Source organism: Capricornis sumatraensis, chromosome 3 (genome assembly GCF_032405125.1).
Source record: "Capricornis sumatraensis isolate serow.1 chromosome 3, serow.2, whole genome shotgun sequence".
Classification (NCBI taxonomy): Eukaryota; Metazoa; Chordata; class Mammalia; order Artiodactyla; family Bovidae; genus Capricornis; species Capricornis sumatraensis.
The window spans coordinates 92,118,587-92,142,940 of NC_091071.1; the positions used below are offsets into that span (position 1 = coordinate 92,118,587).

The 24,354-nt window shown below is 36.0% G+C and overlaps 1 protein-coding gene across 2 annotated transcripts in view; it reads right to left on the reverse strand.

The window, feature by feature from the left end:
* MBD5 (methyl-CpG binding domain protein 5) overlaps positions 1-24,354 on the reverse strand; it is a 57,544-nt gene that overhangs the window by 14,768 nt on the left and 18,422 nt on the right. Inside the window, exons 5-7 of one of the 2 annotated variants that reach the window (XM_068968574.1) lie at positions 17,585-17,911; positions 15,089-15,297; positions 9,566-10,774 (exon numbers count right to left, since the gene is read on the reverse strand). In XM_068968574.1, coding sequence (XP_068824675.1) covers positions 9,566-10,774; positions 15,089-15,297; positions 17,585-17,911 — 1,745 coding nt within the window. Of the gene's footprint in view, positions 1-9,565; positions 10,775-15,088; positions 15,298-16,885; positions 17,912-24,354 lie in introns of both variants that reach the window. The other variant, XM_068968573.1, reaches the window with a different exon arrangement.

Here is a 24,354-nt window from a genome sequence, read left to right on the forward strand (position 1 = left end):
TCTTTGAATCTTCCTGACTCATGAATACTGTTCATAAATAACTTTTTTTGACCTCTTCAAATCTAGTACACAGTGATGATTATTAACAAGGGGTCTCCACTGTCAAGTCTGAAAACAAGCATTTCTAATTATTCAATGAGAGTAACAGTCAAATAATGGAAATAATCTCCTTTTCATTACTTTTGTATTTTGTCCCAAAGGATCCAAATACCTTACATACACAAATTCACTGCAGATACTCAATCTATTATGTGCCAGAACATGAGATAACTTTGTTCCAATAACATTTCTACAGGAGTAGTCAAGTGTCTTATTGGAATGACTGCAAAAGCTTAAGTAAGATGAATATATCCATGTGTTTTTATTTTTAAAGGTGCCTGGATACCTTTTCACATTTCATGTTAGAAATGGGATTCCATCCTGTACTCACTCACACAAATTATGAAAGATAGCTCACAATTAATTTATAGCTAATTCCCCTTATATTTAATTTAGTTTCTTGGCAGCAAGAAGAAAGCTCTCCTATAATAGGAGCTTCTGTTAGACACAAACTGGTATAGTGAGAGATCTCAGAAGGGACTGATACAGGCAACAGAAAGCAGATTCACAGTGAAATAACGCAACATGCCACAATGAAAACTTATCCCACTGGTCTCGATTTTTAAAAACTAAGTTAGGGCAAATGACTTTTAAAAAATTGTCTATTTTTATTTTTAATTAAGTAAGAAATAAGGGGCAGTAAAAGCATTTCTTGCACATTTATTATGTAGAAGGCACTGTTTTATTATTTAATGTGGTAACACTGCACACTAGCACTGTTATTTTACAGATGGGACTAAGTGAGTTTAAGTTACATGGCCAGCATCAAAACTCAGGATGACTCCAAAGCAAACTTTCTCTACCACACCAACTCTAATATATGCTGAAATACACATATATTATATAGACAGATGTATATGTGTGTATATGCATATATACATACACATGTAAGTATATATGTCTATATATACATACACATGTAAGTATATATGTCTATATATACATACTCAAAAAATTAGGTCAAATTATAAGTTCAATTTTTATTTACAGAAATTTAGGTGATGCTTGCTCAGATTTATTTTCAAAAAAATTTTTTTACACTTGAATAATTTTCTAGTGATTTTTAAAACTAATTCTCCATGATGATTTCTTCATTTAAATATGCCTCTAAGGTTCTAAGGTACTCATAATAAAATATATTATTTATAAAGGATTCAATGACCTTGAAAGAGAAAGCAATGAGAGTGATTTCTGAAACTATAAGATACACATGACTTTGTATTTCTAATATGACAAGATCATATATATCCAGAGGTAAATGTTCAGTTTATTTGGTTTCAGAATTTTAGTACTCTTCTGTATTGTGAAATATAATACATGAAGAGTGTGTGTTTTTTGGGGGAAAATATTCATCCACTTACTCAATACTCAAGAAAGTCTTTAAAGATAACCCCCTACAAAGGTATCAGGGAACCACAAAATAAATTCCATTTCTAGTCAAATAGAAACCTTATTTAATGATTTAATGAACACTCATAAATTAACTAGCTAACTTGTAAATAAAGAAAGTACTGGGAATCAAATATATAAATATAACATTAAAAAGATGATTAAACATATACATATTTTAAAATAAAACATACACTGAAGGACAAGTAATTTAAGATACTTACTATTTTAATCTGGAATTTAATAATCTTATATTCCTATATATTCACATGCCAGAAGTTTCATAAATTATTTGATTTCTATCTTGGTGAGAAACCGGGGGAGGACTTTATAATATATCTTTACTCATAATTGGCCAACATATTCTCATTCTGACCATGATGATGCTAACAGTAGTGGCTATCATGGCACAACTGTGTACCTTTGTGATTTAGGAATTAGAAAAAGATAATCAGACTTTATGTATTTATAGTACACATATTATCTCATGTATAAATATACACATATGCTGAATTTTTAACTTCTAAATCCCTTCTTTCATTCCTTCAGATTCTTTAGATATAATAATTCTTTGGCATAACTAGACCTATAGTCTGTTCAGTAAGGTTAGAAACATACCCATAAAACCAGACATGATTATATGGTGGATGTTTAAGAGTTTACTGAACAAGTCTGAAACTATGGCTACTTATTTTGTTCACAAGGCATATATCAAAGATTTGATAATTAAATTCAGTTTGATTCGAGGTCAGCACAGTAGCATGGAGTGTATCTCAAAAGTAAGTCTATGACATAAAAGAAGACATAAACATGTCAGAGAGTCAGAGTGACCCTCTGAAAGTGAGCTACAGTGTATATTAGAAGAATCTGGATTAAAGATCCTAGATCACTTTCGATCCAGTTAACTAGAGAAGATGTCAAAACTCCCTTCAGGTGTTAATCCCCGATAACAGGATTAAATCTCTTGGTGATTTCTTTGCTGGTACTTAGTGCTGAGGCTAAGCTGTCACACAAAGGTTAAAAGACAGAGCACAGCAATATCACAGATTTCACAGCAGAGAGAAAGCAGCTGACCTCAGTTGCCCCTGTTCCTTCTTCACTTCCCCATCCCTTTTTTACAGTGTCATCAGTTCCTATTGTTGGGGAATGGTATCATGCAAAGAGTACTAAGCTGAGAGTTAGGAGACCAGGGTTGAGCCTTGGTTTAACTGCTTGTGGTTTGTGTCTTTAGGAATGCCTCTCTCTTGAGGTCCAAATGGAAATAGCTGTGCACATCTTTATGGGTCACTGAGATTGTCTACTTGGATTATCTAAGTATGAAGGTGCTTTATAAACACCAATGCAGTCTTTCCCAAAGTGCCACTGGTGGCATGTGAAATTGTTTCAGGTGGAACATAGACGATTAAACATTTTTAATAGTGATATATTCATATAAATTTATATTAGAAAAATACAAAGACATTATACCTATGTTTTCACATATATCTTAGAATAAGACTAGAAGTTATTTTTAAAGTGGTTTGAACAGTGCCTACTACATAACATGTCAAAAATACTTGTCGAATGAATAAAAAATGAGTAAATAAGAATTTAAGGACAAATTTTAACTAAGTATTTGTACAGGTTAACATGTGACTTGAGCTGAAATCTTGGAAAATCAATAAGCAATAAGCAAATATGAGGCATTTATTAGCTTTATTATCAAACATTTATTAAGTAGTAACTACTTTAATCTTTAAGCTGAAAAAGTCCTGCTAACTTAAGTTCAGTATTTCAATATTTTTTCAAGTATGGGAATTAATGATAAATAATTTGGGGTAGAAAGTTGACTCACCTGTGACAGAAAGGATGAATTTAACAATACTACTTAAGGAAAAATTCATAAAGTGAACCACAGTTTTTTCAAATGGACTAAGCCAATCGACATTATCACAGTTTTAGTCAGTGGCACTATCTGAGGGTTTTTTTTTTTCCTTTCATCTTCACTTCATATAGAAGCATTTTTAAGTACTAGAGAACTGTACTACAGGACTAGAGTAAATCTATTCTAAATGTGACATCAAATTTTATATAGATCCATGATACATACAGAATTAAATGTTTTGAATAAACTTGTACTTTTAAGGATACACTGTTGAAAAGTTCATGTAACAGAAGCATGTATTTGCCTCATACTTGAGATTCCATTTGCTAGTAACCACATGACAACTGTACTGACAAGCTCAAGAACTCCAGATTCAGTTATCTAGGAAGGGAGACAGGCCTCCTCCTTTTCCTCTTTAATCTTCCTCTGGGGGGAAAAAAGCTTTACAGTATTCCACAATTACTAAAGTTTACCTCAACTTTGTACTCAGTTTAGTCTTTTCCCCAATATTCATATTTTTGGTGTTACCTAGTTTTTCCTTTTTATTATCTTTCAAATTTTGATCAGGCACTGCCTTTGTCTGGATTTTATCTTGCTTATCACTTTCCAAAAATTATTCTTCTTTTTCAAAAATATTCTGTTGCTGCAAAGCATTTACTGCCCCAGCCACCCCACCAGTCAAAATGCAGCTCAAATACCATGGATATTGATTGGGTATAGAGAAAATAATTCATTTCCAGAAATGGTTAAGAAAATATATATGGCAAAGAAAATATACAAAGAATACTTTCAACAGAGAGTGACAGTACCAAAGAATACAAATAGCTAACACTGATAAGCCCAGAAAGAATATTCTTCAAAGTAAAAGTGTTTAAACATCACAGAAGGGCACACCTTCCAAATTTAGTTCCCAGGCTCAACCTCTTAGGTTATTCATCTGCAGAATACCACTGTAAGCTGTCTCTGGTTTTGCTCCATACCATCAAAACATGAGTGCATGTGACACTGAATGACAGAAAGTGACTGTCCCAAAATAAATCTGGCATGAGTTTTAATAATGATGAGTTCTGTTTGTTCTGAACAACACTCAGAAAGCTACTTTCATCTCCTCCTGCCAAATATAACCATGTGGAAAAAAGTCAAAGAGTGAATCTAGAGGAGCAGCACCCTACCCATTGCTTTTAAAAACTTCATTTAACCAGGTCATTTTTCTGGATAGAATTTTTCTAGATAATTAGCAATGTCTCTACCTGTCCAACAACAACAAACATTTCATTGAAAAGAAACATTTTGGTGCCAATACAGAAATAAATTCTTTCCTAAATTTGCCTCCAGTCAGAATACACACTGAATATAAGAACAATCAAATACAAAGACCAATGGGACAATGTTCAAAAAGTAAAAATTATCCACTCAGAAAAAAAAAAGAATTTCTTTTTTTTTGATTATTATTTGAGTCAACACTTTTAGGCTAGATCAAAGATGGTAGATGATAATTACAAAATATGTTTTAGGAAAAAAAGAACATTTTTTCTGCTTTAAAATAATTATTGAAATAAATACATAAAGATAAGCATCTCCCCCCACAGTTGCACAGGGTTAAAATGTCTGTACATTATAGTGTATAGGTGTAATGCCAGCAGAAGCCATTTTCCTCTCCGAGTTCCTTAATACTGTGCCAAGATCTGGCAGTACATTTCTCTAGCTCTGACTAAGCACTGAGGTCTTATTCTTGGCTGCTAAATCTGAAACTATAAAGGGTTCATGGTTCAGAGAGAAACCTGCACCACTTCTTTAGAAAAAGTATACATATCTTCTAGAATGTTCTTATTACAAACTGATAGGCAAGGGAAAAATGTATTAGTAAGGAGATACCACTTCCTGAATGGTATTATATAAGGCACATTTTCTCCTTCCAGTGCTGTAACATAGCTTCAGTATTGGGACGATATTAAATAGGGGTGATTCAGCCCAACTTTTCACAGACTGTTAAAAATCTCTACTAATTAATACTGTTGAGTGTTTTGGTGGGCAGAGGAAGAATGTCTGAGTTTATAGTTTTTAGAAACAATGAGGAGAGGGGAACTTTCAAGTTTATTCACCAAACTAAGTCCTTTAAAATCTTTCCAAGTAGAACTTCTGCCTAAAATGAACAGTTAACATTAATTCATAATCAAATATGCCAATTTGTATGCAATGTCCTGAGATTCATAAAAAATAGTTATAAACTATTTCATTCATTAAATGTTATTACTATCCTTTAATCCCCAACTTGGTTAATAAGTCCTTTATTTATGGATAATTCATGGATAGGTATACAATATTGAAGGCCAAATGACCACAATTTTGTAATGGTAGAATCCAAATTCATAAGGTTGTTTAATACAGAGAAGAGAGAGGAGGAGGTTAATTTTTACTGAGCCTCTTTTGTGTATCATCTATTTATGGTGGTGGATGGTTCAGTCGCGAAGTTGTGTCCAACTCTTTGAGACCACATGTACTGTAGCCTGCCAGGTTCCTCTGTCCATGGGATTTTCCCAGGCAAGAATACTGGAGTGGGTTGCGATTTTCCTCTCCAGGGGATCTTCCTGACCCAGGAATCGAACCCAGGTCTCCTGCATTGCAGACAGATTCTTTACTGACTGAGCTACGAGGGAAGCCCCATCTATTTATAGTATTGTATTTAACATCATTCTGAGTAGGAATTAATATTCCCACTTGAGGAGCTCTGGGAATTAATACACCCACTCAGAACCATTTAGGTAACTGGTAGAGCTGTTTTTAAGCTCACATCAGAATGCCCGAAGTCCTTTCTCTCTAGTCTCCTCTGCTGTGTTCACACAGTATTTGATAGTTAGAAATCCTACCTCCTAGAAAGTAATCTTGGAAACTGCAGGGTATTTCTAATGCACTATTAGCAATTCTACTACATTTAACACCCCACTGAAGATTTAAAAGTGTCTTTTTAAATCATAAGCTGACCGAGTCACTTGCACTCATGACAAACAGTTAGCTAAAGTATCAGGTTATGGACAACCTGGAGATCTCAGTCCCTGCTCCATTCACAGCCCTGACCTATCAGTCCAGAGACATGAGAGGTGTCCAGCTTATTCTGAATTAGTTACCTGTAATCACGGTAATTATATTTTTTTCTAGTTTTTGTTGTTCAGTTGCTCAGTCGTGACTCTTTGTGACCTGTGTTGGACTGCAGCATGCTAGGCTTTCCTGTCCTTCACTATGTCCCGGAGTTTGCTGAACCTCATGTCCATTGAGTTGGTGATGCCATCCAACCATCTCATCCTCTGTTGCCCCCTTCTCCTCCTGCCCTCAATCTTTCCCAGATTTTTTCTTCTCTGCCTCCAAAAAGAATTTGAAGTGACTTATTGAGAACAAAGATACTAACAAAAAATAAATGATAGGTTTGTGAGATATAGGGAGTGGGAGGAGATAATAAACCTGTTCTAAAATTTGAATTAACATAGATGGTATCTGGTAAGGTCTGACAGTATCTTGGATTAATTTACTCAGGTGAACATAGAAATACTAGTGTGAAAAATGGAGAGGCTAAAAAGGTTTTAAATGATTATGTGTAAGAAAATTTTTCTGCAAATCGTTTCTTCTGAGATACTACAGAGAGAATTAATGGGGAAAATGGTCCACATTCCACATCAGCAAGATGGAATTAATAAGATTTTACTATAATAAACAAATTGCTCATGAAGTCAGTCTCTGTCTTTCTCTCTTGACTTTATTAAAATGTCAGGCACTGCCACAGTATATGGAAGAAAACCTAATGTACTGCTTACCTTTTTAAAAGCAGAAGTCTGGTTATAAATGCACAAGGCTTTATGTATCCGACATTGTGAGAACTAAGAGGTTCAATGTAAATGAAATTTTCATCATAATTGGTTCACAGTTTTAAACCAATTTTAATGTAAAATATGTTTTACAGGAAATCTTTTCAGACAGATCATGCTTTGTCTTACACAGGTATTAACCACAGTTTAATCTTTCCTAGATGAACCAGGCAAAGGATATTTAGCTGAAGTCAGAGAGACCTGTTTTTGAAATTTCACCTTTTCTAGTGTTATAAATTGAGAACGGTGTTTGACTAGCTGGGCATCATTGATAAGGAAGACCTTCCTTTGTTTTGTGAACTATAGGAGAAAAAAAGGGGGTGAAGTAGCACTTTGCTTTTTTATGTGCAAAAGTGAGCTGTCCTGAAAAGACCAGAGATATTTTAAAATGTTAAGTGCCCTAGAGCTTTTAAGACTGATATACTTTGCTTTTTAATGACAGGTAAATATTTCATGTGTTATCATTAATATTTCATTATAAATTTTTAGTTTTTCACCTCTAAATGTATGCTTTCAATTACTTTCTCTGATTTACTAAAAGTATTTTTAGTGTATCTTTTTATCAAGATTTTGATATCAAAGTTGTAAGAATGCAAAATTACAATGTCAGCCAATGGGTGAGGGGATATTTGAATTTATATAAACAATTTTATGCTCGCTGTTAGGAATTAATCTACTGTCAATAACAAGGAAAAAGGATCTGGATTTTGTGAAACACATTTATTTTATAGTGATTGAAAACCAGCTGATTATCAAATAAAGTAAAAAAAAAAGTTTCTTGGACTCTTAGACAATGACCTTTTTTTTTTCAGGTGCATCTCCCTAAACATCAGTGAGGAGTTCAATCCGAGGAGTTTGCTAACACAGACTAAGCAGAAGATTAGGATCATGGTTTAAAGTGAAATGTGTTAAAAGTGCGTACCTTTATTCTCCTGAGGACATAAAAAGATATTTAGACAAGGCTTGTAGGACAGGAAGAATGCTTCCAGGGAAGGGAAGCCGTAATCTTTTTGTTAGTTAAGCTTTTTTTTTTTTGATAAAGTGGCACATAAAAAAGACTTGGTTTTATTTGCACAGATTATAAAACAGTTCAATGTCTATATCTTGTATTTGTAGCAATTCCATTTATATAATAAAAGCCCAATTTTGCTGTTTCTAATTATTTCTTGAATAAACTGTCAAAAATATTTAGGTTTATCAACCCAAAGAATGTTTGTCTGGTCTTGGAGAGATTAGAGAGTAAAATGTTTTATGAATAGGAATGTGGAATTCATTTTCTTATCAAAGGTAGAAACATTATGCTGAAAGTGTATCCTGACAAGTATATATTAGGCATTATAAGCGATGGTTTTAAGGACCTCCCGGTCATTTGGAGAAAGACAATCCTTTTATTGTGCTGGCAAAATGCTTTTGGTTTCCTTTGCCATTAAACCTAAATGCCAGTGGAGGTTTGAACAGAGTTGAAATAGCTTTACATAATATAATCTTTAAGAAAATAATATATACCTGTAAAAGGAATTTTTCTTTCCTAAGGAGATGAAAAATTACATGTTTCTTCATCCTATGTAGGGAATGTGCATTATTTTCATCTCCTGCTCAGATATAAATTTTTCTATCTACTTTGAACATTCTGCATATTTCTTGCCTAGTGAGTCAATTCTACCAATTGTTGGGAGGGGGAAAGCTCAGAAGACCCTTACTAATTTCTTCTAAATTGAATGGTAGTTTCATGGAGAAGTTTTCATTTAATTTATGTGATCAGATTGTGTTAAGTAGAACCAGACTATGGGGTTAAACAGTTCCATATGTTTCAAAGACCCAGAACTTTTCCTGAAAGGAGACACCATTCTAAACTCAGATGTTACCCCCTGCTTCCAGAAATGGCTGCAACTCCACCCCAGTTTTAGCTTCTCCCCAATTTTGTGTATCACACATCAGCACATGGGAGAGTTCCAATCCCCTGGCGCTTTCTGTCGCCTGGGAGGACCCCTGCCACACTGCTGGGTTCCAACAACTGCCAGATTTTTCTCCCCCCATCATTGTTACTTGCCTTCATTCTCTGTATGAATGAAGAACTAGGCACATGCAAGGAAGAAAGGCCAAGTTAACCAAATTCTGGAAATCTGGTTCCTGGGTCAGAGCCATGCTGAACCCTAGTGGGATCTACAAATGCTTTACAACTCACCCCTTGATGATATGACACTTTGGTGACTACAACCATCCCCTCTTCACTTTATGCTCCAGAAGTCTGTGAGACCTCAATGAGTCATGAAGAATCCAAAGTGATGATAACAGAAAATAAGAACTGACATCTGAACAAAGATTAGTATTTGACAATGGATAAAGATTGGTATACCTTCCCTTCCTCGGGGCTTTGTTGACAAGAACTGTGAACGTCGTCTTCTCTGACTAATTTTCCAGGCCAGGAAGTCAGTCCTTTGATTTGGCCCCAGACCAAGTCGCCAACGTTGAACGTCCTTGGCCTATAAGGGATCAATTCATTTGAAGAGGGGGAGTCTGGGTTCCTTAGGTCATCTTCACTACTAATGCTTTTAGCGTCTGAAGGGCTAGGTACACACCCGTTAATGTTTTTGGCATTAAAGTCTCCATTGTAATGGATGTAGTCTTTGACCAGAGAACTCTCCAAACTATTGGAGGAGCTCGGAGATTGCTCCTCTAGGACAAAGTCTTGCTTTGTGGTGCTCAGCAGCTCTCCAAAGCCCCGACTCTGCCGAGATCTGTTCCCGTTAATGTGTGCGCATCTTTCCACAGTGTTCTCTAGTCTCTCCTTAAAACTCATCATAGTTCTTTTGTAGTTATTATACCTGAAATTCTCCTCCAAAATCTTATCCCCTTGACAGTTTCTTGGTGGTAACAGTATTGGGTGCTGTTCCCCAGGCAGAAATGGCAGTGTAGAGACATTGTTCGGCCTTTCGTGACAAGGACTATTGTGGATGTGGCCTGGATGATCTAAAAATTCCTCACACTTCCACCTGTTTCGCTCCCCTCCAGGGCTTTGCTCCCCATCCCACTGTTTTTTAGATGTGTGGCAACCTGCTGACTTGAAATATTCAAAGCCATCTCCTTCGCTGGAGTTCTTCCCGTGGTCCAGACTGCTGGGGAGCCGAGCCCCTCTCGCACTCCTCAGCCGCCCATCGTGATCCACACTGCCCATGTTTCGTCCATGAATGACTGCACTGACAGCACTGGGGAGACTTAATGGGTCACCAATGGAAGCAGTGAAGGCACTCATGGCACTCAGAGCTGGAATGGGGCTGATCTGAGTTGTACTGTTGACAGCAGTGGTGATGACAACCTGCATTCCTTTGCTGGCTGCATCCACAACTGCTTTGTAAATAGCATCTACGGAAGCATCACCTTGGCCCCCCACGATGAGGCCATCCTTCATCTGCTGACCTAGAGATGGGTCAATCCGTGACTGCAACTCACAAGAGGTGTCTTGGAAAGGTGGAAGTGTAGTGTTTGGATTTTCGGGAAGTGCTGTGAGCCCCGGCTGAGTGCTTATTCTTTTGTTTAGGAGAGCTGCATCTTCCTGCATTCTCACCTTAAAGAAATAGACAGGAAGTAGTGAGACATAGAGAGAGAAAAAAAATTCAAGTCCTTAAAGAGAAAGACTGTAATTCTAAGATTTATCAGAAGACCAATGACTATAACAAGGAAGGCCATATAAAGAAAGAATAAGACTCAAAAATGAAATTAGAAGTCACTCTGTATAGAAAGACATGTCTTGATTATACTTGGGTACATTTCTTTGACTGGAATCATGTAACATATTAAAAAAAAATCCTATTACTAAACATTCTCTAGAAAAATTACAGTTGAGATGGTTGGACACAAAAGGTTTCCAGGTGATGATTCCATGTTTTTAGTGTCACTACAGGTTTTCAACTTGGAATTCAAAGAGAGAAGCAAGCCTGTCACCAGCATTGCTCACATTAAAAAGCGAAACAGGTTTAAAAATGATCTCTAACTCATTGCTATTTCTACTGAATTAAGTGAAATATAAAACAAAAAGTACATATATATACACCCCTTTCTTAACAATGAAACTATTTCTGTTGAGTTGTGCTCAGTCATGTCTGACTCTCTGTGACCCCACAGAGTGTATCCTGCCAGGCTCCTCTGTCTATGGGATTTCCCAGGCAAGAATACTAGACTTGGTTACCACTTCCTACTCCAGAGGATCTTTCTGACCCAGGGATCAAACCCGTGACCCTTGCATTTCCTGCATTGACAGGAGGATTCTTTACCACCAGTACCACCGGGGAAGTCCCCAAACTATTTCTGAGATGACACTGAATTTTTGAAGTCTTTAGATAGGGTAGTAACATCAGCTCTTCAACCTTACTGGGTCACTGCCTGAGGGACATTCCCATGCTGTCAACAGTGACAACAGTGACCTCGGAGGTGATGCTTCATTGGGAAGAGGTGATGGGAGGAAATGGCCAGTGAAGAGTATCAATGCTCATCATGGGAATGATGAGTGCACGCTGAAAAAGTCCACAGGTTATTCTAGTTTCACCAACCTCAGCTAAGAGTTGCTCTCCAGAACCTTGATGCTTTGGATTTCCCATCTCCCCCACCCCCTGCTTCACTGACCCACGATCACTCACTTCCTGTCTTTACATCTTTTCGGGCTAAACCAGAACCTGGGATCCATCAGCAACATAACTACTTTCCTGCCATTCTCCCCTTATCTACACCTACCAGATAAAAATCTCAATCTTGGGTCAATTTAGCTCCCTGCCTTCTGTATCTATATGCACAGTGAGGATGCTGAGTATCTATCCATAGGAACTTATGGCTTCCAATCTCAGCTGGGGGTTTGTATTCCCATCAATCCTATGATCCTCTGGTTAGGTATCACTCTCTGTCACAACTATTCAGATTTTATCCACTTCCTCAAGCCAGCTGCTATGCTATTTCCCACTTACTCTTAGTATTTGACCCTACTTAACAGAGACATTACTTTGCCAGCAAAGGTCCATCTAGTCAAGGCTATGGTTTTTCCAGTGGTCATGTATGGATGTGAGAGTTGGACTGTGAAGAAAGCTGAGTGCCGAAGAATTGATGCTTTTGAACTGTGTTGTTGGAGAAGACTCGAGAGTCCCTTGGACTGCAAGGAGATCCAACAAGTCCATTCTAAAGGAGATCAGTCCTGGGTGTTCTTTGGAAGGACTGATGCTAAAGCTGAAACTCCAGTACTTTGGCCACCTCATGAGAAGAGTTGACTCATTGGAAAAAACTCTGATGCTGGGAGGGATTGTGGGCAGGAGGAGAAGGGGACGACAGAGATGAGATGGCTGGATGGCATCACTGACTCGATGGATGTGAGTCTGAGTGAACTCTGGGAGTTGGTGATGACAGGGAGGCCTGGCGTGCTGCGATTCATGGGGTCGCAAAGAGTTGGACATGACTGAGCGACTGAACTGAACTGAACTGAACAGAGATAATCAAGTTTATAGGTTAGGAATTCTCATTATTCTTATACTCGGCTACTCCCTGCCTTCTGGCAGCACACAGTTCCCTGCAACAACGTGTCCCTGATCCTGTCCTGCTTCCCAGTGTAAGAGGTGCTCCCTCTGCTCTCTCAGAGTAAGTCCTCTGTTTATACTCTGGATACCAAGCCTTTCCTCAGGGATCTTGCCTTATCTATTACCCCTTCTCTTCTTTATATTCAATCTCTTCTACTTTTTTTTTTTGGGTCTCTTTTCTTTAGCATTCAACTATATGCATGGCTTCCATATTTTATCAATAAAAGTTTGCCTTCAACCTATGCCTGCCTTGGGGCACTATTTTATTTCTGTTATGTTCTTTGTAGTTAGGTTTTAAAAAGTTTTTAAAAGAGTAATCCACTCTAATTTATTTTTCATTCTTCCATCCATTGCCATCTGGCTCCTGCTCCCACAACTCTGCAAAAACTGCATTCTACCAAGCTACTGATGTTCTAACTGCTAAATTTAATGGATTCCCTTCAGGCTCTACCTACTTATTTACTCAGTGGCATGGTTGAGAGCTTATTCTTCCCTTCTAAATTATTTTATTATATGAGTATTTTTTTTATTGTCCAAAAGAGAAAAGCTTCCTTCATCACTTTCCCACTCAAATCTATACTTTTGTATCCCACTCTGATTCCATTTCTTTCTCAAAAGTGATCAGTGTTCAAATACATCCTCATAGACTTGTTATTAATGCCTTAAGTGTGCAGATATATATCTAGTTTCCCTTCTTTCTTTCCCACCTTCCTTTCCCCTTGCCTCATTTCTTTTTTTCTTAAAAGTCATATTATATTTTAGTACTGTTCTATAATACAACAGTGTTGGAGTTCTGTAATCTTGTGGGTCTTTCTATATCAGATTATATAAACCTACCTAATCTTTGAAACTACTAGATAGATGAAGATAGCAAAACATACTCAATATTTAACTATTTTCCTACTGATGGTTGTTTAAGAGGGTAACATGATCAGTTTAAGAGGATAACATGATCAGTTTCTAATTTTTGACACCACAAATCAAACTGCAACAAAACATTCTAGATTGTGCCTTGATTTCTCCAAAATATAAAAGTTGAACTTGTGGGTCAAAGGACAGACACATATATGTGTGTGTGTGTGTGTGTGTGTGTGTGTGTATGTGTATAAAATTGATAAACTATCAATCACCCTCTAAAAGGACTATGTCAGCATATAATCAGACCAACAATAATATCTGAAAGAATCCAGTTCCCCACTCCTCTGTTAGCAAAGGATATCTATCTGATGGACACAGTAATGTTGTAATTTGTATAATTCTGGTTATTCATGTTTATTAGTAATTATTATTTAATTTTCTGAAATGTGTGTTCATTTCTATTGCTCATTTTTCTAATTGATTCTTTTTTCTTCCTAATTTGTAGGAGCTTTTAAAATATTATGAACGGCAAGTACTTGCTATTATTATGCATGTATTAGGTTGGCCAAAGGTTCGTTTCGATGTGGCCGATGAACAAACTTTCTGGCCAATCCAGTAACTTCTGCCAGGTTGCCACCTGTCTTCAACTTTCTTTAGAGTATCTTTAATCGTACAGATTTAAAGTTTTAAGTATTCAACTCTGTTACCTCTTTTCGACTCCTTGGTTTTGTGCCTTGCTGAAAGAGTCTTTTCTACCCTAAGATTATTTTAAAATCTTCGGTATTTTCTTCATGTATTTATTTAATGTTCCTCTTTCCATCCAGCTCCTTAATCTATCAAGAATTTATTTGTTTTTAGAACTAAAAGAAGACCAAGTGGTTGAAGCCAGGGAGAGAATGGTGTGAGCTGGTGCTGGAGAGTGAGGCAGGGTAAACATGTTAGTTCAGTTCAGTTCAGTCGCTCAGTCGTGTTTAATCATGGGAGCAATGTTGTTGTTTAGCTGCTAAGTTGTATCCAACTCTTTTTGCGACCCCATGGGCTATAGCCCACCAGGCTCCTCTGTCCATGGGATTTCCTGCAAGAATACAGGAGTGGGTTGCCATTTCCTTTTCCAGGGTATCTTGTTGACCCAGGGATGGAACCCCAGTCTCCTGAATTGGTAGGTGGATTCTTTACCACTGAGTCACCAGGGAAGCCCTGGGGGCAATGGGAAACCACAAAAGAGTTTAAGAGGGTAACATGATCAGTTTTTAACAACAACTTCTAAAGGACTACTGAGATGCTTCAGACAAAATAAAATGCTTCAAACAAAAACACTGAAACATTAACAACATTCATTACTGAGGAATAATTGTAAGTAGAGGTGAAAAGGTACATAATCACCTTCTTTTGTCTGTTTCTTCCAATTTAGCAAAACAAGTAGTAAACATTGTTTTCTACTAAAGTAACCCAGGAAAGGAGAGTACCTGGAAGTTCTGAAAGAGACAAGCCATGGGGTTACTGTTAGCTGGGCAAGGAATTGTGGACTGTCCTTGAAATGCCTGGAGATTCTGGTACCCCTGAAGAAGTTGCTGCTGCTGCTGATTTGGAGGAAACATCTGATTGTTGTTTAACAGCGACTGTAGATGAGTCAGTTGATGGTTATTCAAAGTACTGTTTATTGAGGGCATGTCACCTATAGTATGAAAAATATAAAATATAAGTCAATGTGATTCTTTGGAGGTCTTATGCCTATCTTTCTTGAGGATTTCTAAAAAAACTAAAAACTAGACTTACATGGTAACTCTTTTCTTTTTTTCTATTCAAAGTCTTACTAAGTGGTAAGAAAGACTAATTTTATTATTTATCTTTCATAATTAATGTCTTGATTTCATATCATGGAGAGACTAGTTAGTCTTTGGTCTATCCGTTAGCCAATCCTTATATATTGATCTTCAGTGTCATAGAATTCCTTGAAGCCAATTTTGTTAAAGCAACCACAATTAAAGGTTAAAATTAGCCCTAAATGCTTTAGCAATCATAAGATAGTTAAAATATGTGGGCCTGACCAGGCATGGTTACAAAACTTAGTTCTCAAGCCATAATAAAAACTACCACCAAATCAAATTAAATTTGGTTTAGAAATATGTATTAATATGTATTCTGTCTTTGTTTTAATATATATTTTGTTTTTACATAACATATGTATTTGGTATTTTGGTTACCTAAAATTAAAATTGTAAAAAAAAACTATTAATATAGAAAATTCACTGTCATAGTCATAAGAAATAAATGTTATATAATCAGATAGGATAGTTAATACCAAAGTTACATTCGAAATTCAAAATTAACTTGTTTTGAAATTACATTGACTTTATTTTGAGGATAATGTCATAGAAATTGTCCTATGACTTGAAATCTGCAGTGCTTTTTAGGTTCTTTACTACACTAATTTGATTGCCAAATAGGACTAATTAAACTATTTTATAAAAGTGCTTATGAAAACTAGAAACATATTTTTTTTTAGCTATTGAAGATGCCCTAGACAATATCATGTACATTTGCCTGTGTTTCCAGACTTTATGGGCACCATCTCTATACTACAATTACCTGCATCAAACAGCTGAATATACTTGACATGATTTTATTAATTTTTTGAGATAAGATAATCTACATAAAGGATTTTGTTTTTAAGCTACAAAGTTCTAAAGAATAATACTGTTTGAGAAAACTGAGCAGTAGCTATTTGTTTCCTTGAACTTGGGCAAGCATTAACTTTGAATGTTTTTATGTCTTATTTCTTATTTTGCTGGATAAGCTAGTTTCATTAATTTAGGGATCACCTGGAAAAGCACTTCCTCAAACTGTTTTCATCCACAGTGCAGCTGCTCATACTAACCCTGTGATGCCACATCAACTAAAATTCAAATAAATGTTATTTTTAAGGTGTACCTGTGCTTTAAATTATTTGAAAAATAAGACACTACTTGGCTTAAGAGAATGATGAGTAGGTTAGGTTTAGGTGGCATCAGAATTAGAAGAGAAGGAAGATTAAAATGACATTTAGTATTTCTAGAATAGGGGAAAAGGAAAAAGTCATTTTCATGTTTGTATAACTATGGTTGTGTGTGGGTGTTATTATATTTAGTTCTTCCTTAAGCAAGCTGTGACATAACAAAAACATTTTTAAAAATAGTGTGACAAAATGGAGGTCTTTTTTAAAGGAGAAAATAGAATTAGAAAAACGTTTCTTTTGTAAAAATTTGTGAAAAAATTTAACTTACCAAGCAGACCTGTCCCCAGTAGAGGGTTAAGTAGCTGTGGCACCACAGAGTTACTGTTGAGTTTAGCTGGACCAGGTGTATTCCCAGCATTATTAGATATATTCAGCAATGTTTCTGCCATTGACACCACTGCTGTCCCACCAAGTGTTGAGACAGTCAGTGCTGCCACTGCTGATGATGTAGTGGTTGTGGTAGTGGTTGCCTGGGAAGAAGTTGCTATGGAAACCTCTGGATGATTAGCGGTGTTAGCTGATGTCGAGTTCAGGACACCTCCCAACAGCTGGGGATTCAAGGCCATTAATCCTGAGGCCCCAGTGACAGCTGGGAGGAAGAGGGGGTTAAAAGTAGTGTCACTGCCTGCGAAGCTTGGTAAAGGGTTCCCCAGGGGATTGGTTAAAAGGGTCTCAGCTCGGCTGTTCTCTGACTGATTGCTTGGCAAATGGTCTGGTGGGGCTGTCATCTGTGTTAATGAGGGTAAGGGGGTATTTTGCTGTTGCAAAAGATCTGAGATGGCCAGATTGAAAGATGGCAGGGGAAGCATGGCAGCTGTGTGGGCTTGGTTCTGAAGCAGGGCTGCTAAGAGTTGAAAGTGAACAGGCTGCAATACCTGCCCATCCATGTCACCGGAGAGAAAAGCTAAAGCAGCGTTTACATTTGGGTTGAGAAAACCTAAAGGGTGGAGGTTGATCTCAGACTTGCCTTCTCCTGCTGAAGGCTGGAGGATATTTAATAGATTCTGGTTTAGGAGATGCTGTTGATTCACTGGCAAAGAGATAGGTAGAGAACTGAGGAGGCTGGGGTTCAAGGGGTGTGGAAGATGGTTGTTTGAAGTGCTGTTGGATGGAAAATGAAGTGCGTGCTCCTGGCCAACAAAAGGAAAATCACTCCCAATGGGCAGCTGACTCTGCAGTGGGTTTCCAGCTGCGGTGGTGACTATGACGCCATCTTGAAGAACAGATGTTGTCTTTGTGATGGCAGGGTGGTTGATGCCAGCTATGGCTATGGAGGAGGATGGTCCTGAACCGCCTGAAAGAAAGAGGAAAAAACCCACTTATTAATTACAGAGGTTAAGGAAGACTTCTCTATAAAAATACATTGAGATACATTTTGATGAATATATTACATGCCATCTTTGTAGAGGCTAACCAGATTAATTGTAATTAGAGATGATCTGACACGTTAATGAAACAAGTTCAACTTCATACTTCTTAATCTACTTTGAACATAAATATGCTGGAGAAGTTTAGCACTTTAAGAAATAGCTGTTCTAACTGTCAAATATCTTGTTTTTCATAGCCGGACAAAGTGAAAATGGGGGAAGCTGTGTTGTAGTCCATTCATTTGGTTAGAAAAAAGTAACATGACCTCATTTTTCAAAATATACTTTTACATAAAAAAATTTTTTTTGGTCTTTATTACTAGTCTTTGGTCTTTATATTACTAGTATTTTCTTTTAAGGGAAAAAACAAATAGAATATACATGAGAATACAAAACAGAAAATAAAAAGTACCTATGTAGATATAACTATTAATATTTTAGTATATAGTTTTCCAGGCTTTTCCACCTGTATGTACATATTACATATGCAGACACATACACACACACACACATATATACATATATATATGTTACATATATTTTTAACAAAAACAGGATCATATTGTTTTGTAACTTTTCATTTATCAATACATTGTTACTATTCTTTCATGTTAACTATAGATCTATTTTACTAGTATCCATGTATGGATGTACCATAATTTATTCAATCCACAGTTGTGGATATTTTGATAGTTTACAATCTTTTACTATTTTAAACAACACTATGATAAACATTCTTATTTACTCATCTTTGCTAATATGCTCAATTGTTTTCTAAGGAAAAATTCTTAAAAGTAGAGTTCCAGGGACAAAAGGTTTATATATTTTTTAAAGCTCTGGATACACGTTGTCAGACTGCCCTCCAGTGTAGCTGATCAATATGCATTCCATTTATATTTCTATAAACAATGTAGGTAGTACTCATTTTTCTCACCAACACTGTGTTTTATCATTATTTTTAAATCTTTGTCATTATAATAGCATAAAAATACTTTATACTCATGATTCCTTAAAAAGACCAGTCTTCATCCAAATAGTACTCTTAATTGTGAAAATCTTATGTATGCTAAAGATGAAAATTCAAGGAATTTAATAATAAAATTAGAGTTGTGTATCATAATTGTTTTAGTTGTTACCAATCCAAGCTGCACAAAACAAACAAGCCAACAAACCAACCAATGTCTGGGCCCTAACCAAGATCAGTCAAGAACTCATCTCTTGGGGTACAGCCTGGGCAGTAGTATTCTTTGAAATCACCCCTAGTGATCCAGATGTACAAAGAGGGTGTGGGGAGGGTGAGAATCACATTCTGTTGAAAAGGAACCTACAAGCATCTTTCGGAAACTGTCTTACCCTAAAGAAATGCATTGTTTTATAATAATACATACATTTAGCAAATATTAATTATTATAAGCACATACATTTATTAAAGTATTAAACATGTATATGTTATAATGAACAATACAGTGTTACTGAAAATCTAAAATAATTCAAACATTTTACCTCTGTGCTATGCCATCACAACAAACTTTATATATGACTATGTTACCACTGAGGCCTTGTCCAAATACACAGAAATGTTTCCATAGTTGTAACAGAAGTACGAATACAATGATATATTTTTCTCATTTTTCTCCTACCAGAATAACACAAGGGTTTTTCCTTTTTGAAATATAGACTCTATATGAATACTTTTAACTATGTAGCATGTGGACTGATCATATTTATTGAACTACCTGAAAAAGTTTGGCATTCATATTTTGATTTTGTCATTATTATATATCACATGGGGATGGACATCTTCCTGTATATGAAAGCTTCCTTCTTTTGAATTTTTCTAAGGAAATTCACTGGCATGATCATTGTGAGCATCAAAGACAGGTAAGTGAAAGGCTTGCACCATGTAAAAGTATACAAATAAAAGGAGCTATCATTGTCATCATTATTGACATTAGTAGCTAAAGTTAGTTGTGATGATGTGGTAACAATAGGAAGTATAAAATCAGCGTATCCAACACATATATCTCTATAGCATGACTTTGCAAGTCTTCTAGCTGTTGTGGTCTACTTTATTTTTTTAAAGCTCTCACTGTTGCATTTAAAAGAGATAAGATGCTGAGGTAGGCATAGAGTATACAAATCTTTAAACATTAATTCAGATCTGTGATAAAAAACAGTAATACCTTAAACGTTTCAGTGCTCCTTAAATCTTGCTGCCATTTCCATAAATAGGTACTTTGGTTTATTTGCATTTGGAAACCAGTTTTTTGAACAAGCTAATAAAAACTCTTATTTACTAGTAATCACTATCTATGGCTTTTTCCCCTATCTGCTAAATAATCAAAACATATTTAAATATACAGATCTCCATTCCTCTAATCACAGTCAAGAGTACATTTCTGAAATAGTCTAGTGTGTATACAAGGCTTTGTAGATGAAGGATTTCCTTAGAGGTTATTACTCTTTTATCTTTATTTTGTGAAACAGAAACATCCATTTTGAGGATTTATGAAAGCAGTCATTTGGGGACATTATTCTAAAAGTTCTCCATCTAAATATTCTTGAGGAATTACAATAAAGAAAATACAGTTATTCTAGGTATATTTTTGCATTACCAAAAAGAAGGTGGTGAGTATCACAAGCTTCTTAAGGGTAATATGTGTATCAAGGCATGTTTTTTATTTTCCCTAGTTTTCAACACACCAATTCAACAATCAAGTATACTCTGCTGAACAAAAGGATAAAAATGATGATACAGAGAAACAACAACAATGACACAACACCCTGCCTATTCTTTCAGGAAAGCAGAATTTAGACAATGTGATAAACACACAGATCTACCTGTCTGTCTCAAACATTTACTGAGAGCTTATTATGAACCAGGAAATTTTAAAGCTCTTTTCATAAAGTTAGTATAACTACAAGGCAATATGCTAGGAACTATAGCAGGTATATAACAAGGGGACAAATGTAAAACTGAAGGTTAGGAAAAACTAAGCAATGGTAACCTTTGATCTGAGATTTGAGAGTGGAAAAGAGAGAATGGGCTTCTAAGTGGAAGCAAAATAATTTTAAAAACAGACAAGGAGGTAATAAAGTGTATGGAAGGTAATAAGAATCTTATGTATCCTCAAAACAAAGAAATATGACTGAAAATATTGTATGCTGCTTTTCTACCCACCCCAGCCCTCTCAACCCTGGTTAAACCTGCTGCCTTAGACAAGCAGTGAAGGTATTTAAAGTCATCTTTCTAAACCATTAATGGCAAGGATTACTTATTTCCCTCTGTATTTCCAAGACCTAAGAGTCTCTAACACATGGTTGGCACTCAAAAAATGTTGGTTGAATCAATCTGTTAAGATTGTAAAACATGCATTCAACTTCTAGAAATCAGATCACTTGCTCTCTGTGCGTGGCAAGTGTGTATATGGAGGAGAGAATACCACCCATTTGTAGAGAAAGTGAAAACTGACTCTTGTATTGTGTATTGTGACTCCTATATTGTGAAAACTGACTCTTTATCTCCTGGTCGTGCCAGGAGATAAAGGCTGCTGGAAGGGAGATGGTTGGAAGATGTCAAGTTACTTCAGAAGACTCCCAGCTGGAGAGTTAAAATAATCTTACAGAGGAAGAGGTCCATCCCAAAGTACTCTGAATTCTTATAGTCACTCATTATTGCTTGGGGTCACTGAAAGAGGATCCTGTCAATTTTTATAGCTGGAAGGAAAACTGGAAATTGCTTATTTTTGAACCACTTAATCGTGAATAGGCATTCTCTGGTGAACTTACATCTCTACATAAAATACTATCATCTGTTCAAGCATGTGGGGAAAAATGTTTTCTCAAAGCTGATTTTTTTTTGGTGGGAGCAGCTGTTTTGTGCTTAATCTAATGAAGATGGTTTTTTTTTTTTTTGAGTTTTTTAAAAAGCAAACTATTCACTGAACATTTAGCAGTTAAATAACTAAAAGGCAGCTGGGAGCCTGGAACAAGTTAGCAAGCTGGAAAAGTCCTTTAATTGGGAAGAATTTTTATTTCACACCAGCCAGCGGCACCACAAACTGGCATAACTTCTTTTTCTCATTGTTTCTGTTACTTTTAAAGAAGTAAGAAATTAAGACTGGAAAGCTAACCAAACAAATATCCCTGGTGTGAGATCATATTCCTAGACACCCAATCAGAGATTGAGATAGTCCAGTACAATTAGGAAACAACAGTGGGAGTTCTTCCTGTGGGGCAGATTTTCAGATGTAAAGTGTATTCTTCACATACACATATAATTTATAATGTGTGTGTGTCTGCGTATGAGTGTATATACAGAAATAGCATCAGTCACTTCTTTTTAGGATTTTTTAAAGGATATTTTTCCTATTACTAAATTTCATGCTTGAGATGTTTCATCTCACTTTTTAAAAACTGCTTTTCAAAAGAAAAGTAGTGTCTACCTCTTTAGATTTTTTTTTTCTTCTTTGTCACTAATACTCTGAGAAAAGTCATTGTTCATATTAGGCTAAACTTTCATAGTTGGCCCTAAGTATTAATACTGTTGCACATTTCTTTGTATGCGCAGAGAGGGCATAAGGCTCATTCCAATTGACCAACAGGTGTTTTAAAAATATCATTATAATGGGAATTTGCTGTATGACTCAGGGAACTCCAACTGGGGCTCTGTCACAACCTAGAGGGGTGGGAAGGGGTGGGAGGTGGGAGGGAGGTTCAAGAGGGATGGGACCAATGCACCTATGGCTGACTCACGTTGATGTATGGCAGAAACCAACACAATATTGTAAAGCAATTATCTTTCCATTAAAAATAATTAAAAAAATGCCATAACACCAGTTCAGCCTATAATCCCAATTTTGATAAATATAACTTCATGCTATAAAACTTTTTCTAAATTGGTAAGCCCAAATACTGATTTTTAGCCACAAAATTCAAGAAACCTAAGAAATAAATCATATAGAAGGTACTCCTTCACTATCTGACCTTTATCATTTGCTTTGGCAAGTGTATTTCAATTGCAAACAGGATCAATGATAATCCTTAATAAAAATGAATGCTTCTAGAGACAGGAGAAAATATCATGCCCTAGTAAGTCTAGTAAATATACTTTTCAATCCCATGAAAATAGAAAAAAATTCTATTTAAAGGGTTGATTAAAAAAATTGAAAGATAACTTTTATGAGCAGTCTAGATCTTCCAACATTAGTTTCCCAAGCCTTAGTAATGGGATGGTAACATGTATTTACAAAGATATACCAATCTCTGTCTTGTACTTTGGATGCTGATATAAATGCCCAGCATTCCTTTACCAGAAGTAGGCAGGAAGCCCTAGGAACTATGTCTATTTGTTCTTCACCAAAAACCAAAACAATTTAGGAGAAAGAGGCGAGAGGGATCGGTGCAGTATCTCAGAAAATACTCTCTACCGTCAATAGGGCCAACCTCTTAGGGAAGAGGGAAGACCAGTGGAAGGAAGGAATGTAGCCTGTACCTTGGAGCATGAGGTCAGAGTGATGATGACTGGATCAAGGAGGCCATTCTTATGGGGTCAGACAAAATTGTGTGTTTTATTACTGATCATTTCTGCTTCCTTTATTAACACATAGGATTACTCTAAAAGCTGTTGAAATGAAAAAAAAAAAAAGCTTGAGATTTTTCAGTTTCTCAAGTAACAATGGTTTTTTGTTTTGCAAATGCTTTAAATCACATTTTTCTTAATAGTTATTGTAAGGAAACAAATGCTGAGAGGTTAATTCTCTTGGTTGGTAGGATTTCTGTTCTCTCTGTATGCTAGAATCACTGTTAATATGCTCCAACTGTCAATATTCGAACTGAGAGTTTACCCCATTTTGTTTAATGAGCAGAGCAAGTAGTTTCTAGGTTATTAATAGTTAACTTTGTGTCCTTCCATTGTATACTATTTTATCTTCAGTGCTAAGCAGTGCTGAGCACATACCAGATGTTCAATAAATACTGACTTAACTACCTCATGAATATTTTAAGACAGTGTTTAGAGCTATTTAAAGGCTGTAGAATCAATTTCGTATACCCTCAATTAGTATATTTTGATAAATGAAATAGTAAAGACAAAAAAAGTACAATGCATAGCCACAATATTATTTTGTGGAAACTGATTCTGTTAACTTATACATGTGAATACTGGGGCATGCTCTGTTAGTGGGTGATGAAATAATTTCAGTGGATCATGACTGTCATAAAAATACAATGAGATAGGGTAAGATAGGATGAGATAGAATGGCAGAGTGCATCACATGGAGTGTTTTTTCAGGAAAATTTTGTTGTACATTAAAAACTTCTCTTTGGCGAAATGGAATCCAAGTTAATTTGTTAGAAATTAGATGTAAAA